General features: G+C 37.1%; 1 protein-coding gene, 2 long non-coding RNA genes and 1 other non-coding gene across 6 annotated transcripts; 1 reads left to right on the plus strand and 3 right to left on the minus strand.

Moving 5' to 3' along the window:
- Nucleotides 1-969: 969 nt before the first annotated feature.
- Nucleotides 970-18,069, minus strand: LOC147874352 (uncharacterized). 3 transcript variants are annotated; one of them, XM_087345542.1, is made up of 5 exons: nt 16,398-16,469; nt 14,740-14,780; nt 9,073-9,162; nt 7,523-7,693; nt 970-1,648 (listed from the first exon to the last, which is right to left on the minus strand). In XM_087345542.1, the coding sequence occupies exons 3-5, from the start codon at nt 9,157-9,159 to the stop codon at nt 1,106-1,108; spliced, it is 801 nt and encodes a 266-aa protein (XP_087201668.1). In that variant the 5' UTR covers nt 9,160-9,162; nt 14,740-14,780; nt 16,398-16,469; the 3' UTR covers nt 970-1,105. The 3 variants fall into 3 exon arrangements, with proteins under 3 accessions (XP_087201668.1, XP_087201666.1, XP_087201669.1); XM_087345540.1 differs by lacking the exon at nt 14,740-14,780 and having other exon boundaries at nt 16,398-18,069; XM_087345543.1 differs by lacking the exons at nt 14,740-14,780; nt 16,398-16,469 and adding an exon at nt 16,208-16,380.
- LOC147874353 (uncharacterized) lies at nt 3,782-5,988 on the plus strand. Its single transcript, XR_015534296.1, has 2 exons — nt 3,782-3,953; nt 4,944-5,988. It is a non-coding gene; the product is annotated as an uncharacterized LOC147874353 (long non-coding RNA).
- A 1,024-nt stretch (nt 18,070-19,093) lies between the features above and the next one.
- Nucleotides 19,094-23,763, minus strand: LOC147874354 (uncharacterized). Its single transcript, XR_015534280.1, has 2 exons — nt 22,650-23,763; nt 19,094-20,364 (listed from the first exon to the last, which is right to left on the minus strand). It is a non-coding gene; the product is annotated as an uncharacterized LOC147874354 (long non-coding RNA).
- On the minus strand, nt 21,466-21,572 carry LOC147874355 (U6 spliceosomal RNA). Its single transcript, XR_015534369.1, has one exon. It is a non-coding gene; the product is annotated as a U6 spliceosomal RNA (small nuclear RNA).
- Nucleotides 23,764-23,785: the final 22 nt, after the last annotated feature.

Genomic DNA, 23,785 nt, shown 5'->3' on the forward strand with positions numbered 1-23,785 from the left:
AAAATGCTGTGAAAATTAACCCAAGTAGAAGTAAGGCAGTTAGTTTCACGAGAAGTCGGGTGAAGGAACCACTAAACTATTCGTTACGGGACCAAATAATTCCGGAAGTGAGCAGTTGGAAATACTTGGGAATTCTCTTAAGCAGCGATTTAAGCTGGGCTGATCAAGTAAATTATACGGTGACGAAAGCCTGAAAGGCACTTCATTTTACAATGCGTGTTGTCAAAGAGGGAAATAGAAATAGCGTCCGATTCTGGAATATGGGGCGGCGTGCTGGGATCCTTACAGGGAGGGGCAGATAAATGCGTTAGAACGGGTGCAAAAGATTTGCATATCATAGGAGCGACTCAAACTGGGAAACCCTGGCACAGCGTAGAAAGATAGCACGTATATGTGCTCTCTTCAAAGCGTACACGGGAGAACGGGCATGGAAGGCAAAGGCCATACTACCTGAGCAGGGTCGATCATATTCGGAAAATTAGGAGCAGAAAGCAAAGGACAGATATAGGAAAATATTCCTTTGTAAATAGGGCCATCCAACTCTGGAACCGGCTACCTGCTGAGGTTTTAGGGACTCTCTCCTGTAAACCAAGTACTTTTAGGAAGAAGGTTAGAAAAGTGATAAATGAGGTGAAGTGAGGTTAAGGGAGGTAAATCGGGGTGAGGATGGGAAGGCTTCGTAAGTGTAGTGAAGTGAAGTGAAGTTCCTGATGAAATGTGAGAGCATCACTTCATGACGTATGTAATTCATTTCTGTTACTGTCTTGTGTCCACTTGGTATTAATTTTTAAGTTATCTACTTTAGGTTATCTGTTGTGTTTAAATACTTGTGCCTTATGGTTTTGTAATCTTATGAGTTGTTTTATTTTGTGTGATGTCAGTTGTTCTGTTGTGTCTTATTGTAGGACCACTGCCACCAGGTAAAAACTCATTTGCAGTTAATAATAAATAATAATAATACATCACAAGAATATGCACACCCTGCACATGCATTGGATTATCCTATTAACGAATAGATTTAATGTCACTGAAATACAGAGTAGTCATTAAATAGATTATGCAGGTAAAGGAATCATTTATTATATACATCACATAAATGTGGCTGCTATCTACCATGTATAAGCAAATGCCTCACCAAAGAATCCTTACGAATGAACGATTTTTTACAGGTATCACAGAAATATGGCCGCTCCCCACTGTGGATGCATAGATGTTTCTTCAGATTACTCTGATCAATGAATGATTTGTTACATTCATCACAGGAAAATGGCCTTTCTCCACTGTGGATACGTAGATGTGTCTTCAGACTACTCTGATGATTGAATGATTTGTTACACACATCACAGGAAAATGGCATTTCTCCACTGTGTGTACGCTGATGTTTCTTCAAATTACTCAGATGATTGAATGATTTGTTACATTCATCACAGGAAAATGGCCTTTCTCCACTGTGGATACGTAGATGTGTCTTCAGATTACTCTGTTGATTGAATGATTTGTTACACACATCACAGGAATATTGCCGTTTTCCACTGTGCATACGCTGATGTCTCTTCAGATTACACTTTTTATTGAATGACTTATTACACACATCACAGGAATACGGTCGCTCACCATCATGTAACAAGTCCTGTTCATTCGGAGGACCCTAGCAGACAAATTGAAAAAATATTAGGACAAATATTATTAGGAAGAAGAATGAAACTGAAAACAAGATATAAGAATGCTCAATAAATATTCCATTAGGAAAGTTATGTTCTTTTCATAACAGATTTATTTTCTCAGTGAGATAGCATTATATTTCCTATTTCATTTAGTTCCTGGCTACCTGCGACAAATAGGTTAATTCACTTGCCAAGACCGTAATTTTATACATAGCAAACAAACTCTTGACTGACAGCAAGCAGCAATGCAAAAGAGTTACATATTCAAACCACATATTCACATTCCATAACACAATGTCCGAGTTTAAGTTTGCTTCACCCAACCAGATTCACTGTTAGAAAACCCGAATCAAATTTCTTAGCCTGATGGGGAGAGAAAAAAGAGAAAATAACCAATCTATTTTTTGGTATCTAAAGAATCAAAAAGCAGATACACACTGATGTAGTCATAATGGTGACATAATATTATGCATTATAATGAATCTTCTAATAAAAATCTTTCAAACAATATAGTTTACCATTAACTGGGTCAATCTACAGTACAGATAAGAGTGAAAGGAGAATCTAAAATAAATAAACCTCAAGTTCACTCACACCCAACTAAAACAACGATTTTCTATTACTACTTGCATCATCTACTTATTAACCTCTTGTAATCCTTGCATCTCTTAATCCTGAGAACAGAATCTCATAAACACTGAACAAGTCGGCTTGGCAAAGAAAAACAAATGCAACCATTTTGACACATTCACAGCAATTTGGCCTCTGAGAATGATGCTAGTGACATCTAGATGTTTGGGGCAAGAGACCTCAGCTTCAGTAGGGTGCCTGTTTGGACGGCTGATGATGTCAATATGAAGAATGACAACTTAGATTTGCTCAGCGTCATTGCATAGCTAAATGATGACTGTCCACCACTACGACAAAGTCACTTCCACAAGCAAAAGCACACGTAGGCATTAAGGTACACTACCAAATGCTGCCAATATGACACTGAACAAAACTGAAATGTTTCTTCAAATAGAAAAATTCCCTAACATAAAAAATATTTAAAATACAATTAGCTGTTTGTTCTCAAGTTCTTACATATGGATAGAGGAATAGGTACAGTGAAGATAACAGGTACATTTCTGTAGCTCTTAGTTTCAAATCTGCTTAAAAATAAATCAGGGAAAAACTATATTATGCGGGCCCCTAGTAACTACGTCACAGAATGTCTTCTGGCTGTGGATTAAAGAGAAGACCTCATGATGTAGGCGTAACTATTTCATTCTACATACATCCATGGAATTATTCTGGATTATCACTCAAGAATTTTATGTAATCATTCAGCACTGATCAGACATTCCACATCTTTCAGGTACTGGAGAAAAATCAGGAGTACAATGGAAGACATGTCAGCTATTTATAGCCTTCAGGAAATCCTATGATTCAGTTAGGAGGGAAGTATTATGCAAGTATAAGATTCAGTTCATCATCTACCTCCCCAATAATAATTTACATATCAGACCATAATATCCAGGATCTTATGAATACAGTGAAACCTCTATCCATCGTTCCCGGAACTATCGTTTTCCCGGATGCATCGTCCGTTTTGTTCGGTCCCGAATACATCCCATATAAAATAATGTTACATTTTCCCGCTTCTATCGTTCCTCGAACTATCGTTTTATCGCATCGATCGTTCAAAAATCTTAGTCCCGTCCCACAATTTTCCCGCAATGATCGTTTCTGAGAATTTAAAATGCTGGGTTTTGAGATAAATTAATACCGAAAGACGCACAATGTTTTTGGAATACACAGTAGCGATAACCTGTTATGTCGCCCAACCAGCACATTCTTTTGGAATGAGTGTCAGCGGTGCAGGGGTGATAGTTGGAGTGAATGGCGGTGCTCATTGCCAGAAATTTTAGGGTGCCCTCATATTTCGTTCCAGCGATGCCAGATGGCATGTGCAGTGTGAATTTCTTCACAAATGCTTTTATTACAAGTACAAAGGAAAGGCTGGCGGCACTTTTCATTCTTCTGGTTCATCTCGTTTCCAGCGGTTCAGGGTCTTCGTTGAGTTCGGCAGTAATAGTATTTCCATTCTTCCTGTTATTGTCCTCAAAGGGGGTTGGAGTGGTGAGGAAGAGGAAGACGACGAATGCGAGCCCGAAGCTTTGCCGAGTTTTGCCGAAGTACACGCTGCATTGGTGAAAGTGAAGTCGTTCTTTTATGCGCTTAATATTAGTGAACGTGACGAAGAAAACATTTTGAACGTGGAAAGTGCTCTGTTTGGTCTAAAACGTAAAGTTTCAACAAACCAGTTGTCCATTAAAGACTTTTTTGGTAGAAAGAAGTAACTTTGAAAGAGAAACAGTTTTTTTAAAAAAATTTAATGCTTTCCCGCATCTATCGTTTTCCCGCATTCATCGTTTTTATTTCCCACCCCCGCCGAAAACGATGCATCGAGGTTTCACTGTAATACCATATACAATATTTTGTATTAATATAATATTGCTGTAGCAGGTAACTTCTCTTTTAAAAAAGACAAAAATATCAAAATATATGTTTAACTCATTTTTGTATATTTTTCAAAGTATCAATGAAGGCAGCTTTCTAAATAAATATAATAATATAGGCAAAATAAAGAATGATTGGATTTCGCAAGGATTATAAATATCTTGCAAATGTAAGAGGAGTCATATCTACATCAGGAACAGTTAACACCACAAAACAACAGAATTCTATATTACGTACTGTAAAATCCTGAATGATCTTATAAAATAGGCTAAAAAGCAGTTTTACAGTATACTAATAACAAAATCTGGTAATAAAATAAAAAGGGAGAGAGGAAAGATAAATTTAACTGAACTGTTAACTACTTCTTTGGAAGTATGTGAGGTTAGGTTAAGTCATCATATGCACACTGGTCCCAGAAAAATCTGGCTTCAGGAAAGGTGCGTCCACTGAAGACGCAGCCTCCAAACTAACAGACAACCAAAAAAATGCTGGTTAGAGGAATTTACTGTGATTTAGCAAAAGCTTCTGACTGTGTAATCATTAAATTTTGTTAACTAAATTACATTTTCATGGCATTCAAGGAATAGTTGCAAAATGGCTTATCCTATTTAAGAGAGAGAATACAAAAGGTTTGAGCAAAATCACACAAAAAACTATCAATTTTTTAAAATTGGGGAACACCTTTTAAACTTGAACAGAACCTCCAATTGTAAGGTGCCATACGAGTTTCTACAGTGACAAACCCTGAATACCTGTTTGCTCATCTTTTTCCAGAGAGGCAGTTTTATGGCCAAAAAATGGATATATAAACAGCTCCACATTTATGGAGCAAGCATGGGAAACATCATGATACTAACATGCACATGTGCCTTGTAATAATCAGAAGCACATGGCTGTACTCCAACATCATGCGACAAATAACAAAGATCTGTAAAACTTTAATCATTATTTCTGACATTGCAAATAAATAAATAATTATAATTTCCAGCCAGATTGTGGGAGTGCATCACACAGGTAAATTGCAGCAAATATGCCCTATAAATGACAGCTGAATCAATATCTTGTATTTTCCTGGTGCTGAAGTTTTTCATCATGCAAGCGTTGGTCAAATGACTTTCACATTTCTCATAAGAACATGTAGATATGAATTTCATATACAGGCTTTGCAATGTATGGTTGAGTCAATGTACTGGGATATTAGCAGCACTTCTGACAACTGAAACATGTTTTATGATGTACACAGAAATTTACCTGAATGTGAGAAGCAACAGCAAGACAGGGAAAGCAATGCATTCAGTGTGGTTCAGAAAACCAGAACACAAGCAAATGCAAGATTATCAGAGACTGATAGCCTGTGTTGACATACATGGAGGACTTTCCATAGTGACGGTCTTTATCTATACATATATATAAGTAAAACTACAAACAGTGTCATGGTCTGTTAATGGTACAAAGTCAGTAATTGATTATATATTAGATAATAAGAAAACAGGAACATTAATTAAAGATGTTCAGATGATTAGAGTATATGACACATTACTTGAGATTTGAGTTTCTCAAACACCTAGTATGAAGATGGTCGTCTTCCACATAATCTGACAGAACTTTCCTGACGTTTGATGTGCTTGCTGCTTCTGTCATCGGGGCAATGACTCAACACCCTGATGATGTTATATTATTCTAGTTTACAATATAACAGTGTGATTGTATGAATGACAGTTTTATGCTCACCAATTTCACTATAAATGAGTGATGTATCACAAACTTGACAAAAATTCATATCCTTTATAAAAACAATAAATCTTAGCCTTTTTAATTATTTACTTTTTTGCATTTCATCACAGGAATATTTAATTGTACTGAATATTATTTGATGTCCATAAACAAAATAATATTTTTTGAGATGCTATTATACAAATAAAACAAGAGAATTCGTAGGGACAATTATATATAACTAACTAGATGGCTTACGGAACCCAAAGGTTCATCACCGAATTAACCAAAGCCCTCCACCAGTCCCTGTCCTGGGCCAACAAAATCCAGTATCCTTCAACTCATATCTCCCATAGATCCCACTTGAGATCATTCTCCCATCTATGTCTAGGTCTCCCCAGCGGTCTCATCCCCCAGGATTCCCGAACAATACCCGGTGAACATACCCTGCCCCATCCATGTGTGCCACATGCCCCACCTATCTCACGCCCCTTGACTTAATCACTCTGATAATACTGGGAGAGGAGTACACATTTTTAAGCTCATTTATATGTAATTTTCTCCATGCCCCATCATCTTCTCTCCTAGGCCTAAGTATTCCCCTCAACACCGTATTCTCAAACACCTGCAATCTATGCTCCTCTGTCAGAGTGAGAGACCATGTTTCACATCCATACAAAACAAATACATACAAAAATCACCTGCCAGCGACACGGTAACAACTTTAATTAAAAGTCACTTATATCGGAAGATTCAGGAGGATCTGAGGGACGTATATCTGTTCAGCATTCAGTAATATCCCTAATTATGAATCATGTGAAGGAAGAACTTTCAGACAGTAATCCAGAGATTTAGCTTATCTTTTCCTTTTAGTAATGAGTAACGTGCACTTAAACCTAAGTGTGTCGTTTACTGGAGAAGACCTCATTTGATCCAAACTGCCACTAACCTAAAATTGTCAGTAAATCACAATGAATTACCCAAAGACAGGAATACTGACAATGCATTTTACATTTGATAGTGTCTAACAATTGATGTAGCATCCCCCCCCTAAATACCTACCATTAAATCAAGTGTCTTACATTGATGCAGTCTCAATGTCAAGGCAATATAATACTTCAGAAAATTAACAATGTCCAACATAGTCATATAACAAATCAAATAATATTACAATTTTAGAGGGTCATCAATTATCCTGTTAATGGTCCTTAATGGAAATGGCAGTTCTATGCCACTGTAGTGATACATGCTGCAACAAAGTTAAAGAAAGAAAGAAAGGGGAATAAAAGTCACCACGAGAAAACCTTCAAACATTCATAGATTCACAAAAATGTGCATTGAATTCAATGGGAATTAATGCCATCAAAACAAGGCGTACTGGAAAGTGTGGACAAATTATCAAAGGCTTGTGTGGCTACATCTGTCTAAAACATTTCTTGTATTTCTCAATATTTAATATCACGTCTTAAAATAAAGCTAACACAAAACAGAAGTGATATTCCACAAACAGTAGGCAACAAATACAATTCCCTTCAACTAGTCTGTAACGGACCCTTCAAGATCTATTCAGCAGAGCGGAATTGCTTATGAGGACAGACAAATGGAGATGCAACGTGCCTAACGATGCTCACACAACTCACCGCATGCTCTGCCTTTATTACTGGAAATGTTATCATGACAGGATCCTCCTCCACTTTCACACCTCCATCATCCTCAACTTTGATATCGATGACTTGATTGTCATCATAAGAAGCCTCAAAACTCGTTTCACCATAAGAATCAGGTACAACTTTCTGTAAATTGATGGAGTCCTGTAAAATAACCATACTCATTATGAGTCTTGACTTTGCGCTCTCACTGCATGAAATGGAATAATTATCAATACAATTGTACTGAATCAAACTACTAGCAGCTGCGGAACATCTTTAATGGAGCCTGACGATGGTGCATTTTATTTACTATTGCTGTATTTCTTTACATGATCCATCACTTGATATTTTAAAACAAGATCACTACGTTCTGGGAACTAGATTTGCTCTGGTCCCATACAAGGGACTAATCCCAAAGGATTAATACGACTCTTCTATGGGAAAATCAGAAAAGGTATTTTCACCCACAGACAAGAGCAGATCCAGCTCTCAAAATATAGCGAATCTGTTTCAGAATATCAAACTATGGACAAAGTCCAGAAAAACACCAACATGCAATCATAGTAGCTGCTTCATAAAGATTTTCTTCCTTATAACTATCAAAACCATTACCATGAAAAGGATTTTTCTAATACAAATATCACTTCAATAGTATTGTCTCCATGTAATATGAAATCAAAGACATCCACATCAGTTTACCTGGCATGTTCATGTCAAAGCAGTAACAATGGCTCAACTGATTAACGCTTGGTTTATGTAATGAGACAGTAAAGCACATATTAAAAGGTCACAAAAAATTTTGTTACGGGGTTTATTCGATAGTTACATGTACACACCATGAATAAAGTGCACACAATAATGAAATTACATTTTGTATGTTCTGGACAGAAATACTGAGCAGAGTATCACATTAACGCTCCTCCCTCCCGGCCAACTTTATATATGAAGTCAAGTTAACCTCTTAAATATTTGGGTCTACAGAAACAAAGTCAAAAACAAAGCACAAAATGTTATGATACAATCTGCTTCTTCATTGAAAGTCTCCATGGCTGCAAATTTATCTCCTGATAAAAGTTTAATATTACATACTCAATGTTATCTTCCCATATGGAAAGAGTTAATGATGCTTAACAGAAATGACAACACTGTTCTAATATATCAGTGCAATTTGTATCAAGACACAAAAGAAATAAATTATAACCTTAAAACATTCATAATTCCTGTGAATTGTATAAGAGATTCAACAACAGGCAATATTTTGAATATGAACAAATTATGCAAGATTAATGGGCCACATCTGTCTAAATTATTTCTCAGTTTGGTCAATGTTTAATTTCACGTTTTAAAACTGATGCAACAGAAGTTTAAAATGGTATTTCATAAACACTGAGCAACAAAATTCAGTCCTCTGGCACCATTTTGCAAAGGACACTTCAAAATCCATTCACCAGAGTGGAAATGCTTCATGTGGAGATGGACAAGAAAAACACAATAGGTAATCCTACAGATTTCTTAAAAGTCAATTGTAGTGTACAACTCACCGTATGTTCAGACTTTATCAAAGGAAGTTTTGCTATACGATCCTCCTCTTCTTGTGTAACAGCAAAATCCTCAATTTTTATATTCATGATCTGCGAAAGAAGACGTTACACATCTCATTCTATGAACCAGGTACAACTTTCAGTAAAATTAAGTTATGCGAAACCTCCATACCTGATGCTGATCATGACCACGTTTTGTCCACTTACAATTTCCATGTAAAATGTAATCATAACGCAATAAGACATGATTGCAAAATAAAGGGCTAGCACAAGGATCGATAACCTTTCTTGGCTGATAGGTAACTTGGAGGAGCTGATAATTATAGCGAGTATTAAAAAAGAGCATCTATATATATCCGGACTGAAAGAATTAGACTACAATTGTGGTAATGCATGTGCTGTACGAACAGCCTCAAGAACAACTGAACAAATTAAACATGTAAAATGCAATGTTTCATTTCTTTACTGAACTAAGTCTGCTGAACAAACTAGTTCTCAGGCAGTCAAGAAATTAGCCGCATATACGGAACCCAGAGGCTTACAGAGTGAGTTCAAAGAGCGTGCCACTGGTTGCTATCCTTAGCCACAAGGATCCAGTCCTTGTGATTATATCCTACTTCTTAAACAACTATTTTAATATTATCCTCCCATCTATATCTTCATCAACCAAGGGGTATTATCTATTCTAGTTTTCTAACTGAATTCTTGTATTCATTTTTAATGTTTACATTCCCCACACATCCTCCTTGATTTGATAACCATGAATTAATATTTGATGTAGACAAATGATTAAGAAACTCCACATTAAGCGTCTTCTCCAGTCCCCATTATTTCCTTCAGTGTTCCAAATATTGTGCTCTGTACCCAACTGTCAAAAAGCATCAACAAATGTTCTTCCCTTAACCCTTCACAGCTGAAGTCGTTTAAATATCATTAAATAATTCAGTCAATACCTGCCTCAAAGGAAACACCACACACTGCAATTACAAGATCAATTAACTAACACATACTGGAAGCCATCTCTAGTAAGTATGACTGTACATCAAACATGTCGTCATCCTACAGAGCACAAAACAGTGACAATTACCCGTTCAATCAAGTAACAAAAATATCCATCATAAAATTAAGAATGAAAGTAAGAAATTAAATTCCACTTGGCAAACCAAAAACAAAAAATACAAATATAAAATGAAACAAATTTAACAACAGTAAACACAAAACATCAACATAAAAACAACATAATAGCACACATAAACAAACAAAGGACATAAGGAGAAATGGAGCACATTTGTATACACATGCAAACAAACATGGCATATAACAAAATTAAAAAAAAATGCTGATAAAAATAGCTTTCCAAACCACTCATATCTTTAAAAAAACACCAAATACCTAAATCACAAAAAAAATTGATGATGGAGGTGAAAATAAACTAAACTGCACACTAATTATATAGCACAAAGAGATCACACACTTCAAGAGATGTTTGAAGAACATGTATGTTCAATATTGAACAATAGAGATCATCAGGTAATGCACATCATATCCATAATACGGGCCATAATATGGCCCCAAGGAAGATTCTTGGAAATAATAAAAACAGTCAGTAAAGAAAGATGTTTAAACTATTATATAAACAGCACATATACTGTACCCAAAACCAAACCAACAGCTGAACGATATCCACACAGTCATAACCTGATCTTTGACGCACTATACAAGCAATATTACCAACAGCACACATCCTCCCCCCTTACAAGAGGAGTTTGAAAAGTAATGCGACTACTCGCATTATCCACAATTTGTGGATTCCTGAGGCTTTGGCAGTTTCATTGCCAAAGCTATACATTTTTTGTTGCGTCCCACCAACTTCTCAAACACGTGCAGTAGGCCATTTCCAGACATCTTGAGTAGGGCAGCAGCAGTAGCTTCTTTATATTCAGTGTCATGTTTAAGCACTGGAAATGCCCAAAAATCACATGGAGCAAGGTCTGAACTGTGGGGAGGGTTTTCTACAGGTGGTCCATCGATGTCTTGTAGCGCCTCCGTCGCGACATGCAGGGCTGTGGAGTCAGTATTAAAACCTCCGTCTCTGGCTCTTTCAAAGAAGCTCAATATATATTAATAATGGAAAACCTACTAAAATAGTAAATGGTACCAGAAGAGATTTCATCACCACCACGTGGATCATCAGGCTAATTTTTAGACTTATAACATATACTTAAATTCACATACAATGGTTATTGCAGAAGTCAGTTGATTTGTAGACAGTATGCATTCTTAATCTTTATCTTACTAGCGTTCCTTGTCTGGGACGTAAATTGTGTACTCAGCCCTACGAACGGTCCTTGTGCGGAATGTGAATACTTGCATCATTGTAAGAAGACTTGGCTATGTCTTTTGGCCTATTTTAGAGGCTGCAAACATTGATTCACTTTAACTAGGGATTTGACAAGTTCAGCCTGAGCTGTCAACCCGGGAAGTATAATCATAAACAGCAATAAACATTGTTATTGTCAAGTGGCTTTCTGCTTCCTTTTCAGACCCCCTATTCAAAGCTACTTACATTCCTCGGCATGATGGGTGAAAAGAATGTGTATCCACTAAATTAGAGGGAAGTTATATTAATCTTTCTTCATGTGGTGGAAAGAAAATCACACACAGAGAATTTTCAACTTGCCCTAGTGAGAAATATGCTAGTACATGCTGGACAACAGCCACGTGTACACAGACCACCAGGTAGGCCAGCAAATGTTGCCAATCAAGTCACCAGACTGGACACTACTGGCAATAAGCACTGGCCTGTTCTATCGAATCGCCTGCGTAAGTGTGAAGTGTCAGAAATATGAGGTGGGTTTATGTGTGGACAAAAACTGCTTATTGGAATATCACACCAAGACGCAGCTGTAAAAGTATTCAAGTGTATTAAAGGTTAATGTGACAGAGCCAAAGTTACAAAGCATTATTCCCACACCATGTGCCTCAATGCATCATTGAATCTCAGCAAGCGCGAGGCCACTGGCGGCTCACACGGTAGCGAAAGTGTTCTTAAGAGTTCATAAGGAGGTAGGAGTCGGCACATTTTTACCGACTCCGCAGCACTGGCCACATGTGCAATATGTGGTCGTATATTGTCTTGAAGCAGACACCACCTTTTCTTCAAGAACTCTGATCACTCCTTTCTGAATTGCATTCCCCAAATAAGTTTCAAGTATATATTCATAGTAAACACCATTCTAAGTTAGCTTCTGAGGTAGCCAGTGCTGAAGAATAGTGCCTTTTGGGTCAAAATATAATATCAGCACCACTTTTCCACATGATGGTGCTTGGTCTCCCTCTTCGAGCGCCGTCAACCACCCTTTTGTTTCCATTTTTAAAATATTTCAAAAACTGAAACATTGTAGCTTGGCTCATTGTTTCTGTTCCATACACATTCTGTAACACCTCTAACGCCTCTTCATCGCTTTTTCTGAGCTTCACACAATATTCTCTTGCACATCTCTGCCTTCAAACATGAAATGTCGTTCTGTTCCACCAATGCAAAATAGGATTTTCGTACCAGAACTTTTACAGACACACACACCTTGGAAAATGATTATATATGTATTAATAGCTAAACACATTTGAGGAAACAAAACAGAATATGTGCGATCTCGATCAAGGCCACTAAAGATGAGTAGTGTTGCCAATCTCATTACTCTTCAAACTCCCCTTGTACATAGATCATATAGCATGACATTATACCATGATACACAGTGCAGTACACTCCTCCACAACAGACGACATATGAAAGCCACAAGACCTGCTGTAAGTGTTAATGCACCACATCAGTCTTAAATAGATTTAAATATATACACAAATATACAAAATGTTATTTATTACACATATCATTGCAGATCTTAAATACTCCACAGACATCCAATATCAGAGAAGATCGTATCAACAGAGAACACAGCAAAAAGCAAGATACCAAAATGCAGTAAACATATCTACATAGGAGGAACTGCGCCAACCCAACTTCATACGAGCATCCAGCCTTAACACGAAAACACAACAAAGCCACTGACGTTTGGAGTTCAATCGACACTAACAGTAACAGAAATGTAATATGAATATGGAAATGGAAATATATTTTTCACTTATACTAACTCTTGCATGTAACCTTCTTAACTATTTTAACAGGTGACTGTGGCATTGTAGTAAATCAGTGTTTATAGGGACATATACGAGGGTCGCTCATTAAATAATGCCCCACATTTTTTTTCTCAGCCAATAATGAAGATAGAAAAGTGTACTTTTACATGCTTGAGATTTGATGTTTCCCGCATTCGTGCATGGAGTTTTAAATGATTCCAACAGGTGCAGAGCTGTAGTGAACTGTTAAAATGGCGTCAGTGAACGACTCTCGTTACAAGCAACGAGCTGTAATTGAATTCTTTGTTGCTGAAAAATAAACTGTGGTGAACATTCATAAACGTTTGTGTGCTGTGTATGGAAGCTGTGCAGTCGATAGGAGCACCGTTGGTCGCTGGGCTAAGAGAGTAAAAGCTTCAGGAAGTGAAGAAACCAAGCTCCATGATCTGCCGCGCTCTGGACGTCCTGTCACAGCCACCACTCCAGACATGTTGAACAGCGCGGATGCCATTATTCGTGAGGATCGGCGCATCACAACTCGACAATTGGCCCAACAGTTTTCATTCAGCATTGGAAGTGTGATTGCAATTATCCGGGCTCTCCGATATTCGAAGGTGTGCGCAAGATGGGTTCCACGAAGTCTCACAGCAGACCACAGGATTCAAAGGAAAACAATTTCTTCTGAATTGTTGGAGCGTTTTGATACTGAGGGAGAGGTCTTTCTGTCCCGGATCATTACAGGAGACGAAACCTGGATACACCACTTTCAGCCGGAGACAAAAAGGCAGTAAATGGAGAGGAATCATCTTCAATCACCGCGAAAGAAGAAATTCACGACAACTCCCTCTGCCGGAAAAGTCATGATGACTGTCTTTTGGGACAGTGATGGGGTCATTCTTGTACACGTGATGCCAAGAGGTGCGAGACGTATACATTGGGACCCTGAAACCCTCAAGAAGCGTTTCCGATGACTTCGGCCTCACAAGCATCCAGCAGAAATTTTGCTCCTGCACGACAATGCACGCTCTCACACAAGTCTGAGAACCCGCGAAGAAATCTCCAAATTGGGTTGGATGGTGCTGCCCCATCCACCCTCCGACTTCCATCTCTTTGGAATACTTAAAGATGCTATCCGCGGAACAAGGTTTGAAGATGATGAGAGCGTGATTCAAGCAGTGAGGACATGGCTATGTGCACAGGACAAGAGCTGGTACCGGCAACGCATGCATGCACTTGTTCCACGCTGGCGTAAAACTGTACAAGTTGATGGGGACTATGTGGAAAAATAGTATGTGTAAAGGAAACATTGATTTATATTGTCACTAAATTTCAGCCATCTCGAATAAATATATTCTGAGAAAAAAAATGTGCGGCATTATTTAATGAGCGACCCTCGTATTATAACCCAATAACACAATTATGGCAAATAGGGCATTTCAGCATACATATTAACATTTAAATATTGCACAGCACACGCTAAAGTATATCATGATAAACAAACTACCACTTTAATAACATTAGAGTGTACATTACCAAATAGTTTGTGAGAACAGACACGTTTTCCTTATCTTGTGCTGTTAAAGTAACGAGAAAAAAAAATTGGCAGGGTTGTAATTTATAACAAAATCTTCACACCAAAATATAAGATTCTGTCAAAACAGATTTATCATAATACTTGTAAGTGGAAATATTATACGGAAATAAATCTAAAAAAGATGTAAAGCAAAGTAAAAGATTAATAGAAAGAATTTATTACTCATGAAAATATCCAAATGAACACAATTATTATTATTATAGTTAATGTCTCTCTCTCACACACATGCTTTCAAACAAGATACCAATTTGAACAAATGCATTATATTTAATTTGTAACATCTTTCTGTTTAGTATTTATTTACAATTACTGGGGCACAGTTGTTCTACAAGCCTGAAAAAGGTGTCTATGTTACTTTGTATTACAAATTAAGATAATGAATATATATGTACACTACCCGATTCAGGCTGCAATTTGCATATGCATTCCCAATAAAAAGTCAAAAGTACTTATGTTCTTCCCTTTGGGTGAGAAACCAGGTTTCACACCCACACAAAATATTAAGAAAATACATTGTTGTTACAAATCCCAAAATTTGCTGATATACTTCACTGACATTAATAACTTTGGTATCATAGAACATGTAAGAGGTTAGATTATTCTGATCAATTAGCAGTGCTTCATAGGCGGGATATTCAGCAAGCATTAATACACAAGCTGCGTACACTAGTGACCAGTGTGTGATTTGTATGAAACAGTTTGTTTTATCAAACTGGAAGTGCTGTATGATGCAGCGCGATTTTAGAGTGAGACTGCAGAGAAGGTCCGAAGAGATCAACTATTTAAAAGTGTGAAAAATATTGAACATACAAGTTCTGGGTTGGCAGAAAAATGTTTGTGAGGATACCAGAAAACACTGCATGTATACAGACAGCACTTATGCGTAGCCAAGGGAAATCTGTAAAATGGCTGCCACAAGAGCTTGGTTAAAAGGTTTAAAACAATCATCCATTTTAACCATAACAAGAAAAGACTTAAAAACGTTTGCTCATAAAATTCAGATCCAACAAGCAGTGACGGATAACAGTTATTCAACACATGTTGTTCTCTGAAGCTCAGTTTCACATAAATGGAAATATCAATAAATAGAACATGCATATCAGAGGCGCTGATGATCCCCATGCTTTGCGTCTGAAAAATGCAGTGTGGGACGCTATTTCATCAGATGGAATCTTCTCACAGATCTTCCTGGATGACATAAGTAATGCCGCTCGCTACTTGCAGATCTTTCAAGGCTATTTTGTTCAGAATGTTTAAGCCATGGAAAAATATTTTCGAACAAGATAGGGCAAGACTACATATGACAAATGTGATTTTAGACATTTGAATGACATTCTCATGATATGGTCAACTCTGACAGATATCCTGGATGATTTGGACTTGGATAAACCTGTCCAAAGTACTCACCACAACTGAATATCTAATCTTTTTCTTCAGGATTCCAGAAGGGCGGGAAAAACTAGTTCTCAGGCTGATATCACACCCACTGTGTTATCGGAATATTACATTAACAATCAATCAGTTAATAATGCAACAAGTACATACATATCCAAAATCCAAGTCTTTCTTCTCCATGGTTTTCCAAGTCACTACGTACCTCTACTTTCTGAAGAAAATCAATGTAGTCCCTTGAATTGAAACACAATATCCTCAGAAGCCGCCTCGGAAAGGATGAGACGCATGCGTGACAGCAAGTCATACGATCTATGAGGTTGTGAAACAGGATGGCCAACGAGAAAAAACCAATTCATTATACATGTTATGAAGTGACGACTACAGATGTTTCTTGTGTCATGCAATAAGCCTATATAGGCAAGTAAATGGATTCCTGTAAAATTAGGAGGAAAAAATGTATAACAAAATTCAAGAAAAAGAAAGAAAAGTATTTCACTAGTGTCAAAAGCGATGAAAAATGCTATTGCATTACTTACAACATAACAAAAATTATATTTGAAAAATAAAACAATAATTTACAATACAGAAGTGTCTCTCGAATATGATCTGCTTACACGAGAAAGTGAACGAATTCAATTTCTTACGTACAAAATACATTAAATTATTTCTTTATATTGGGAAGAGAAGTCACGGTTCGCAGTAAAGTTACACACAAACGGGAAATCGCAAATAATGATCATCACACTGGACTGAAATATATTGTTCTAGTGAATGGTCGGTGAATTGAATGTGTGAAAAGTTACGAACAAGAAGAACCAAAAATACATTAAATTATATACAACATACCCTTCCACAGGTGTTAGGAATCTTGTCACACTCTTTGAAAACGTGAACGTCGCAAGCATGGAGAACTCTCGAAGAAGATAACTTGGTTTTTTAGCCTTCTGGGTCATCTTCATAAGCAACGTTATGTTGATCTCACTGAATTAATGAGTATAACCTTACTTCTAAACTTGGTGCATTCAAAATTAAGGCGCATTACAAACCGAAATTTATCAACCCATTATCTGTACAAAAAGCTTTGGAACAAATATTAAACTGCTTTTAAAAAAACATTTCCCGTTGAAATTTTTTTAAAAACATATTTTTCCACGCAATGTCCATCGGCAACCAAGTCAGACGCAAACTACATCTGAATATTATGTTACTTTTTCGCTACATGAACGGGTTACATGCTTGGACATTTATTTGTTGCTATTGTATTTTGGTAATCGACAGTAACGACCTCTTCGTAGTGGGAACGAATGTTCGAGGCTTCTAATTAGTAATGGTAAAAATCAAATAACTGGTGAATAATTCGCACATTATAAACCATTCTAATAATATATATTACACTAACAAGTCAGTAAGGCAATTCATGATGAAATCCATAGATGATTAAATTCAAAGAATGCTTGCTATTATTCAGTTTAAAATGTTTTGTTCCAACTCCTAATATAATCACAAAGACTACTGTACTCAAAAGTGTAATTTTGGCATCGAGAGGACTAAATTCTTGGTCTGTGTCAATCGTCTGTGTTTTTAAAAAGAACACTGCCTTTCTGAAGCTCGATCTACTTCCTTCCTCAGTTTATAAAGTGGGGAATGGCACTTACTCAGTTGGGTCAGACGGAGAGTTCCTCTGTTACTGGCCCCTTCATAATTGATTTGTAATTTTGCAAGTTGTGCTGTATGGTTGAGGAACTTGGTCTCTCACTTTGAGGAAAATTGATAGAGGGCCTTTCAGAACAGTTCTTTGAGGAAAATATTTGCTCCTAAATGGGAGGGGAATGCATCACACAGAAAATTGCACAATGAAGAGCTTCACGGCCTATAAGATTAAGAATTAGTTAGATCTATACTACCTATCCCCCAAGTGCCTACATGGCATGTAGCGGGACAACTTTACTTTACTTGCCAGTCATTATAGTAGTTATTGCATCCTGCTTAAATTATCTTCATTGCCAGAGCACACATCCTTGTCAAGAAGTAAAACTTTTTTAAATGCGTCTTATCATGGATTGTGTGAACTTATCTCTACTTTATGTGAACACTTTGTTTGTATTTTGTGACATTTATATAACAGTATGACTTGTATGGTCATCTGACTAACTTATGGATTCATGGAATGTAATAAAGAAGTATGTATGTAGTTCCATGTTCAGGATTATGACAGCTGGGTTCCCTCTGGAAGGCTGCCATGCAAATACTTCATTCATTCTACAAATAGTAAACATATTGTTCTGAACACATTTCTCCTGAACTGCTTTGTAATTTTGAAAGTAAGACTGTGAAGTGACATGGTTACTTAAAAGTTGCTGCTAAACACTCCACAGGAGAAACAGCATTATAAAAATTTGATTTTTGTTCCTGTAGGGATAACATATCCACAAACTATAATTACTTCTTGCCTTTTATGTAGAGTCTGAATGAGCCTGAAGCAGTGTTGATCAACACCTGGGCACAGCATAACTAGCATATATAGTCCTTAAAGGCATCACAATCATCGACCTGTGACGATTACAATGCAGGAATGAATTTCCAAACCTACACAGTAATACTTAATAGATTTCCGTCTTCTGGGTTGTTGTGCTGTGTAGTCTGGTCGATGTTAACCTATGTTTCAGAGGTCATACTGCCTCTGTCATGGTTAACATCGACCAGACTACACAGCACAACAACCCAGAAGACGGAAATCTTCATACTCACCGCTGTGAGAACCTCAAGTCTTACATAATACTTAATACTTTCCTTACATGCATTTGTCATTTCCCTGAGGTTTCCTACTAACTGTGAGAATCTACCTGTATCTTTGAAGTCCCACCCGTGGCTCAGTTTATGAAAAAGGTAAAGACGGTGGAGTTATTCGTGTACTTTATTGATGACTAAGGTATGAGAACATATCCATGTGCTTTAACCAATCAACCTATGATCAGATATGACAAAATGGAACTATAGATCCATACATTTTTACTATTGGCACTACATGGGGGTGAGTGATAAGATTCAAGCCCTCAAACTCAACCAAGACACTTGTTGGAAACAAAACACACTTATGTACTTCACATATTCCTAGCATGTATCATCTGAAGTTTCCTAGACAAGGTTAGTATATTATCCTTTGGTAACAAATAGTGATTAGAATATAAAATAAGCAAACAAACAACTATTAACACTATAAAAAAGACACTATTGCCATACACGTTTCAACCTCAAGAGGTCATCATCAGTGGCATAAGGGAAATTAATTCATTTAATCAAATGATATAAACTTTATTTAGAAAATAAATAATGATAGCCTTTTCTTTGTTACACACAACTCAAGTCCTATATTCCGTATTCCCCGACATCCTCAAATTTCCAGATGACGATCTTTTATCATTTGCACATCTTCTAGCCCCCTGAGTACATGCTTGTGTGTGTACTTTCCTTTCCCACTACTTTTATTGTAAATTGTAAATTACCAGAGACCTGTTTTCTTTCTTACTAGGTCCCATATTCTGTCTCTAAATAAGCGCACAAATTTTGCTTACACAAAATGTTTTTTTTAAAATGTCATGTGGCCTGGCCATGGCAAATATAACAGCCATGGATTTACAAGATCAAATTCTTATATCCAATCTATGATGACACTGCACTACAAATCTAATCCAACACAGAAAGAAACTTTTAGCCTTTCCCATTATGGGAATAAGATATTTAAACCTCCCATACTACATGAGTGCAGGCCAAGCATTGACTCTTCTTCTTCTTCTTAAAGTGCCTATCCATTCTGGATGTTGGCGATCAACAGAGCAATTTGAGCTTTACTGGCTACTACTTCAGACAGCCCTCCAGGGGACATCGAGAACCAAGTTTCTAGGTTCTGAAGACAGGAGATTCTTTGCCTGCCAGGTCCCCTCTTCCCGAATACTTTTCCCCGGATTATCAGTAGAAGCTGCATGTATCAGTCACTAATTCTCATGATATGACCGAAAAATTCCAACTTTCTCTTCTTTATGTTTTTAACAACCTCGACGTCTTTGCGGAGTTTCTCGAGAACTTTTTTGTTGGTTACACGGTCAATCCAGGAAATTCTGAGAATACGTCAGTACAAGCACATTTCGAAGGCCTCCACATTTTTGAAGAAGCTTCAGTCAACGTCCACGATTCAGCGCCATATAAAAGCAGAGAGAATATAACATCTGAGTAGTCTTAACTTGGTGTTTAAGTTTAAGTCTCTACTCCTGAACATTGACTCTGGTGTTTAATAATTTATGGCAAGCTGCTCTGACATATGGCCAGTTAGACCTCACATATTCCATAACACATCGCTGGTGAAGGTTAATAACTCTTAATTAAGACAAATACTGTGTTTTGAACCTCAATGCTGCACCCCATCTTAGAATTCTAGAATAGTCTGTTAGTTAAGACACAAGTTTAATATTAAAAGGTATTTTGGTACTGAAAGGGTTCGTGGTACGATCCTAAGGTATTTTGGTATTGGTAGGGTTCATGGTACGATCCCAACTGCTGCAGCCAATACCCAGTCATCACAAGAAATGAGTAGAACTAACATTCAAATGTATATATGTCGAACAATGGACAATGTTCAAAATTAGTGTGATGTTGAAATGAACACAAAGACAGCAAGAACTGGTGACAAATATAAGAGACATTAAATTGAATGCTAGAACTACATTCGCTTCAGTAGATACAAACTAATTAATGTAGGAAATGTGTCGACATCTGCAAACATATCGTCTCTATGTATGTCTGTCTCCTGAAATGAGAAGGTAAACATAAAAGCTGCTGTGCAGTGTCTAATGTTGAAGTACAGTTAATAGTGAGGCCAAAACTGACCAGTGTGGAAATGCGGCAATTCTAAATACTCAATAATCTGGATGTTCAGGTAATTTGTGCAGACATGTAAATTTCTGACGAAAAGATGTCTGGATTCAGTGATGTGGCAGGATGAGGCAGCAGGTGTGGCCTACTTTAAATTGTTGTCCTGAAATTTCCCAGGACTGAGGAATATTGTAAGTCATGAATCACAAAGGAGACCCTATTTTGGGCAATACTGTACTAGTATGTCACTCAGGCTCTCATTCATTGATCAGTATTTAAACTTTCTCCAAATAACGTTCACCTAACAAAATCAATTATGACCTGTAGTCAAGTTACATTTGTTGTTATATGATAAACTATAATGCCCACTGTAAACAGTGAGATATTAGTTTTAACAATACATTAAAATTACGAAACGCTTCACGATCTTCCATGTAATCCTTGTGCAGGGGCCACACTAATCTTCCCTGTATTACTGCAATGTTAGTTCGTATAGTGCCAAACTGACTGCTACTCAAGCTACTGCCATTGGATAATTTGATCTACATATTTAGTAAACTAGAAGATCAAATATTTCACTGCTTCAGAGAGAAGCTGACAGATGACCGATTTGGTTCTCAATAATTTTGTGAAAAAGTATTCTGCACTTTCCCCCTACAGAATATCCCATGTGCAATTTTACCCTCTTCATTGCTTTGAGTTGGGTCACAGACGTGAGAACACTTTGTCATGATCATTTTGTAGGTGACTGAAATTCTCTTATTTTGTGGATGTAATCTATAATCACACCTTCTGCAATTACATGAAACAAAATGTCAGCATTTAAAAACCAGATAAAGAAAGTGTTTTAGCAGAAAACCTCTTACCATCATGAATGTACATCAATATGAAAATAATATCTAAAGTTTCATCCTTTATTAAGTGGTTCTTATATCTGCTATAAAATGCCATCTAGATCACTTCATGGACGGCTTTCATATAATCATTCTGAAAGACCGAAGATGTGCCCTTGAAAACAGTGGCTGCCTCTAAGTGGTCACTCAGGAGATGATCATAATCTTCTAGCAGTTGCGAAGATTCTATATAGTTGCCTCTATCAAGGAGTGATTCATATTTACAATAACCTCTAAATGGCAACAGACAACCCTTTCAATCATCTAAACATTTCTCCATTATATTTTTTTATTTTTTGTGAAGTTACGAGGTTAGGAGAGGCACCTCAAATAGAAATATTTAGACTTTCTTCAAGCAGCAAGCATGGCCATCTAGGCAGTTTTTTCAGATTATTCCAAGCCATTAACCATGGGTAATGCAGCAAAACATAAAATTCCTGGAGTACATTTCTTTACTTGTCCTTACATACATTCTTAAGGCTGGGTGAAGGTGGGCTGAGTCTCCCATATTGTATTATTTTCATTTTCTTCTTAACAACGGTTTCTTCTAAAAATATCTTTAATAACATTTTTATCTACTTCCCACAAACTCACTCTTTAGTACCAAAAAGTATAAGGATAACAAAAATAATATTCTTAAAACAAAGGGGCTAATTTGCCATCATTACAAGAATCTTTTGTGAAAGGAGAAGTACCTGGACACAACACAGCTCAACTGAGTCACAGTCGTTCTGTGCTTAAACGGCAAATTCTCTTTTTTTCTTCTCTGAAGCAAGCATGAATGCGATGGCTGGAACCTCTGGTCTAGTGATGAAACATTCTGCTCCTCTAGTGCATGAAAATGTGATCAAATGGTGTAGCATTCAGGCTGCATAATTGATAGCCACATTCCAGCAAACAGTAAAGCTTGTATGGAAAGCAGACAAGAAAACATCACGTATTCCTCAAATTTTAGCAGACTGGTAGCACACTACTAGCCACACAACTGAAAACAATAACCATTACCCTTTTCATATTTATTTAATAAGGTTTCAATACATGATATGATCTGAAAACAGACGTCTAGTTTGGTGTACTCATTGCATATCTATACTTATTTTATGCTATTGCTTTGAAAGTGGATTAAGAATTTAGCATCATCCAGAGAATGTGCAAGGTTTTATCATTGAAAAAACTTTGTCTTGGCTCTCATACCAGTCGCATGTCAGATCATCCTGGAGATTTGTGGTAGGCAAAGTGGCACTGGAGCAGTTTCTCTCAAAGTTATTTGGCTTTAATATAACACACAAACTTTAGTGGCAGTAACGAACTTCCTTGCTTTGATTAAATTGTTACATTTTACTGGCAAATACATAATGCACATAAATACAACACATATACATAATGCACATAAATACAACACATATAAAAATAAGAGAATGGGTGTGTATGCTCTTCCTTAGCACCAGATTATGGAAAGAATCAGGCGCGTTTGCAGGTCGAGCAATTTACTCTGGGTGAGAGCTAGTAAACTAACACGAAGTTCGAATACTACTCTATCACCACGACACGGGAGGGAGGGAAAGGTAAAAAAAAAAGAAAAGGCGAGAGTTTAGCTGAAGCTGTCTTTTATATTCTCTTCAAATTCAAACACAGAATTAAAGAAGGCAGAAAGACAGCAGAAAATGCCTTAAACTTTAACAGTTAGGTTAGAAATCTCCAAAGCACCGTAATGGCTGCAGAGAAGCAGCTAAACTAAATGGTTGGGCCAAATAGCAGGTGTTTCCAACTGTTCTTGCCACCAGAGTGCTCTCGGAAACAGTCAGCAGTGTGGCAGGATACTATTGCCAAC

Source organism: Zootermopsis nevadensis, unplaced genomic scaffold (assembly GCF_977971745.1).
Source record: "Zootermopsis nevadensis isolate Lab colony 2312 unplaced genomic scaffold, Znev_1.0 Znev_ptg000009l, whole genome shotgun sequence".
Lineage (NCBI taxonomy): Eukaryota > Metazoa > Arthropoda > Insecta > Blattodea > Termopsidae > Zootermopsis > Zootermopsis nevadensis.

Bases quoted from the DNA above. Each gene is read 5' to 3' on its own strand.
- LOC147874352 (XM_087345540.1), bottom strand. From the start codon at position 16,499: ATGACTTGCTGTCACGCATGCGTCTCATCCTTTCCGAGGCGGCTTCTG. The intron at 9,163-16,397 runs GTACGTAGTGAC...CTTCTTTCGCAG, and splicing joins ATTTTCTTCAGAAAGTAGAG to ATCATGAATATAAAAATTGA. The intron at 7,694-9,072 runs GTGAGTTGTACA...GTTATTTTACAG, and splicing joins TGATAAAGTCTGAACATACG to GACTCCATCAATTTACAGAA.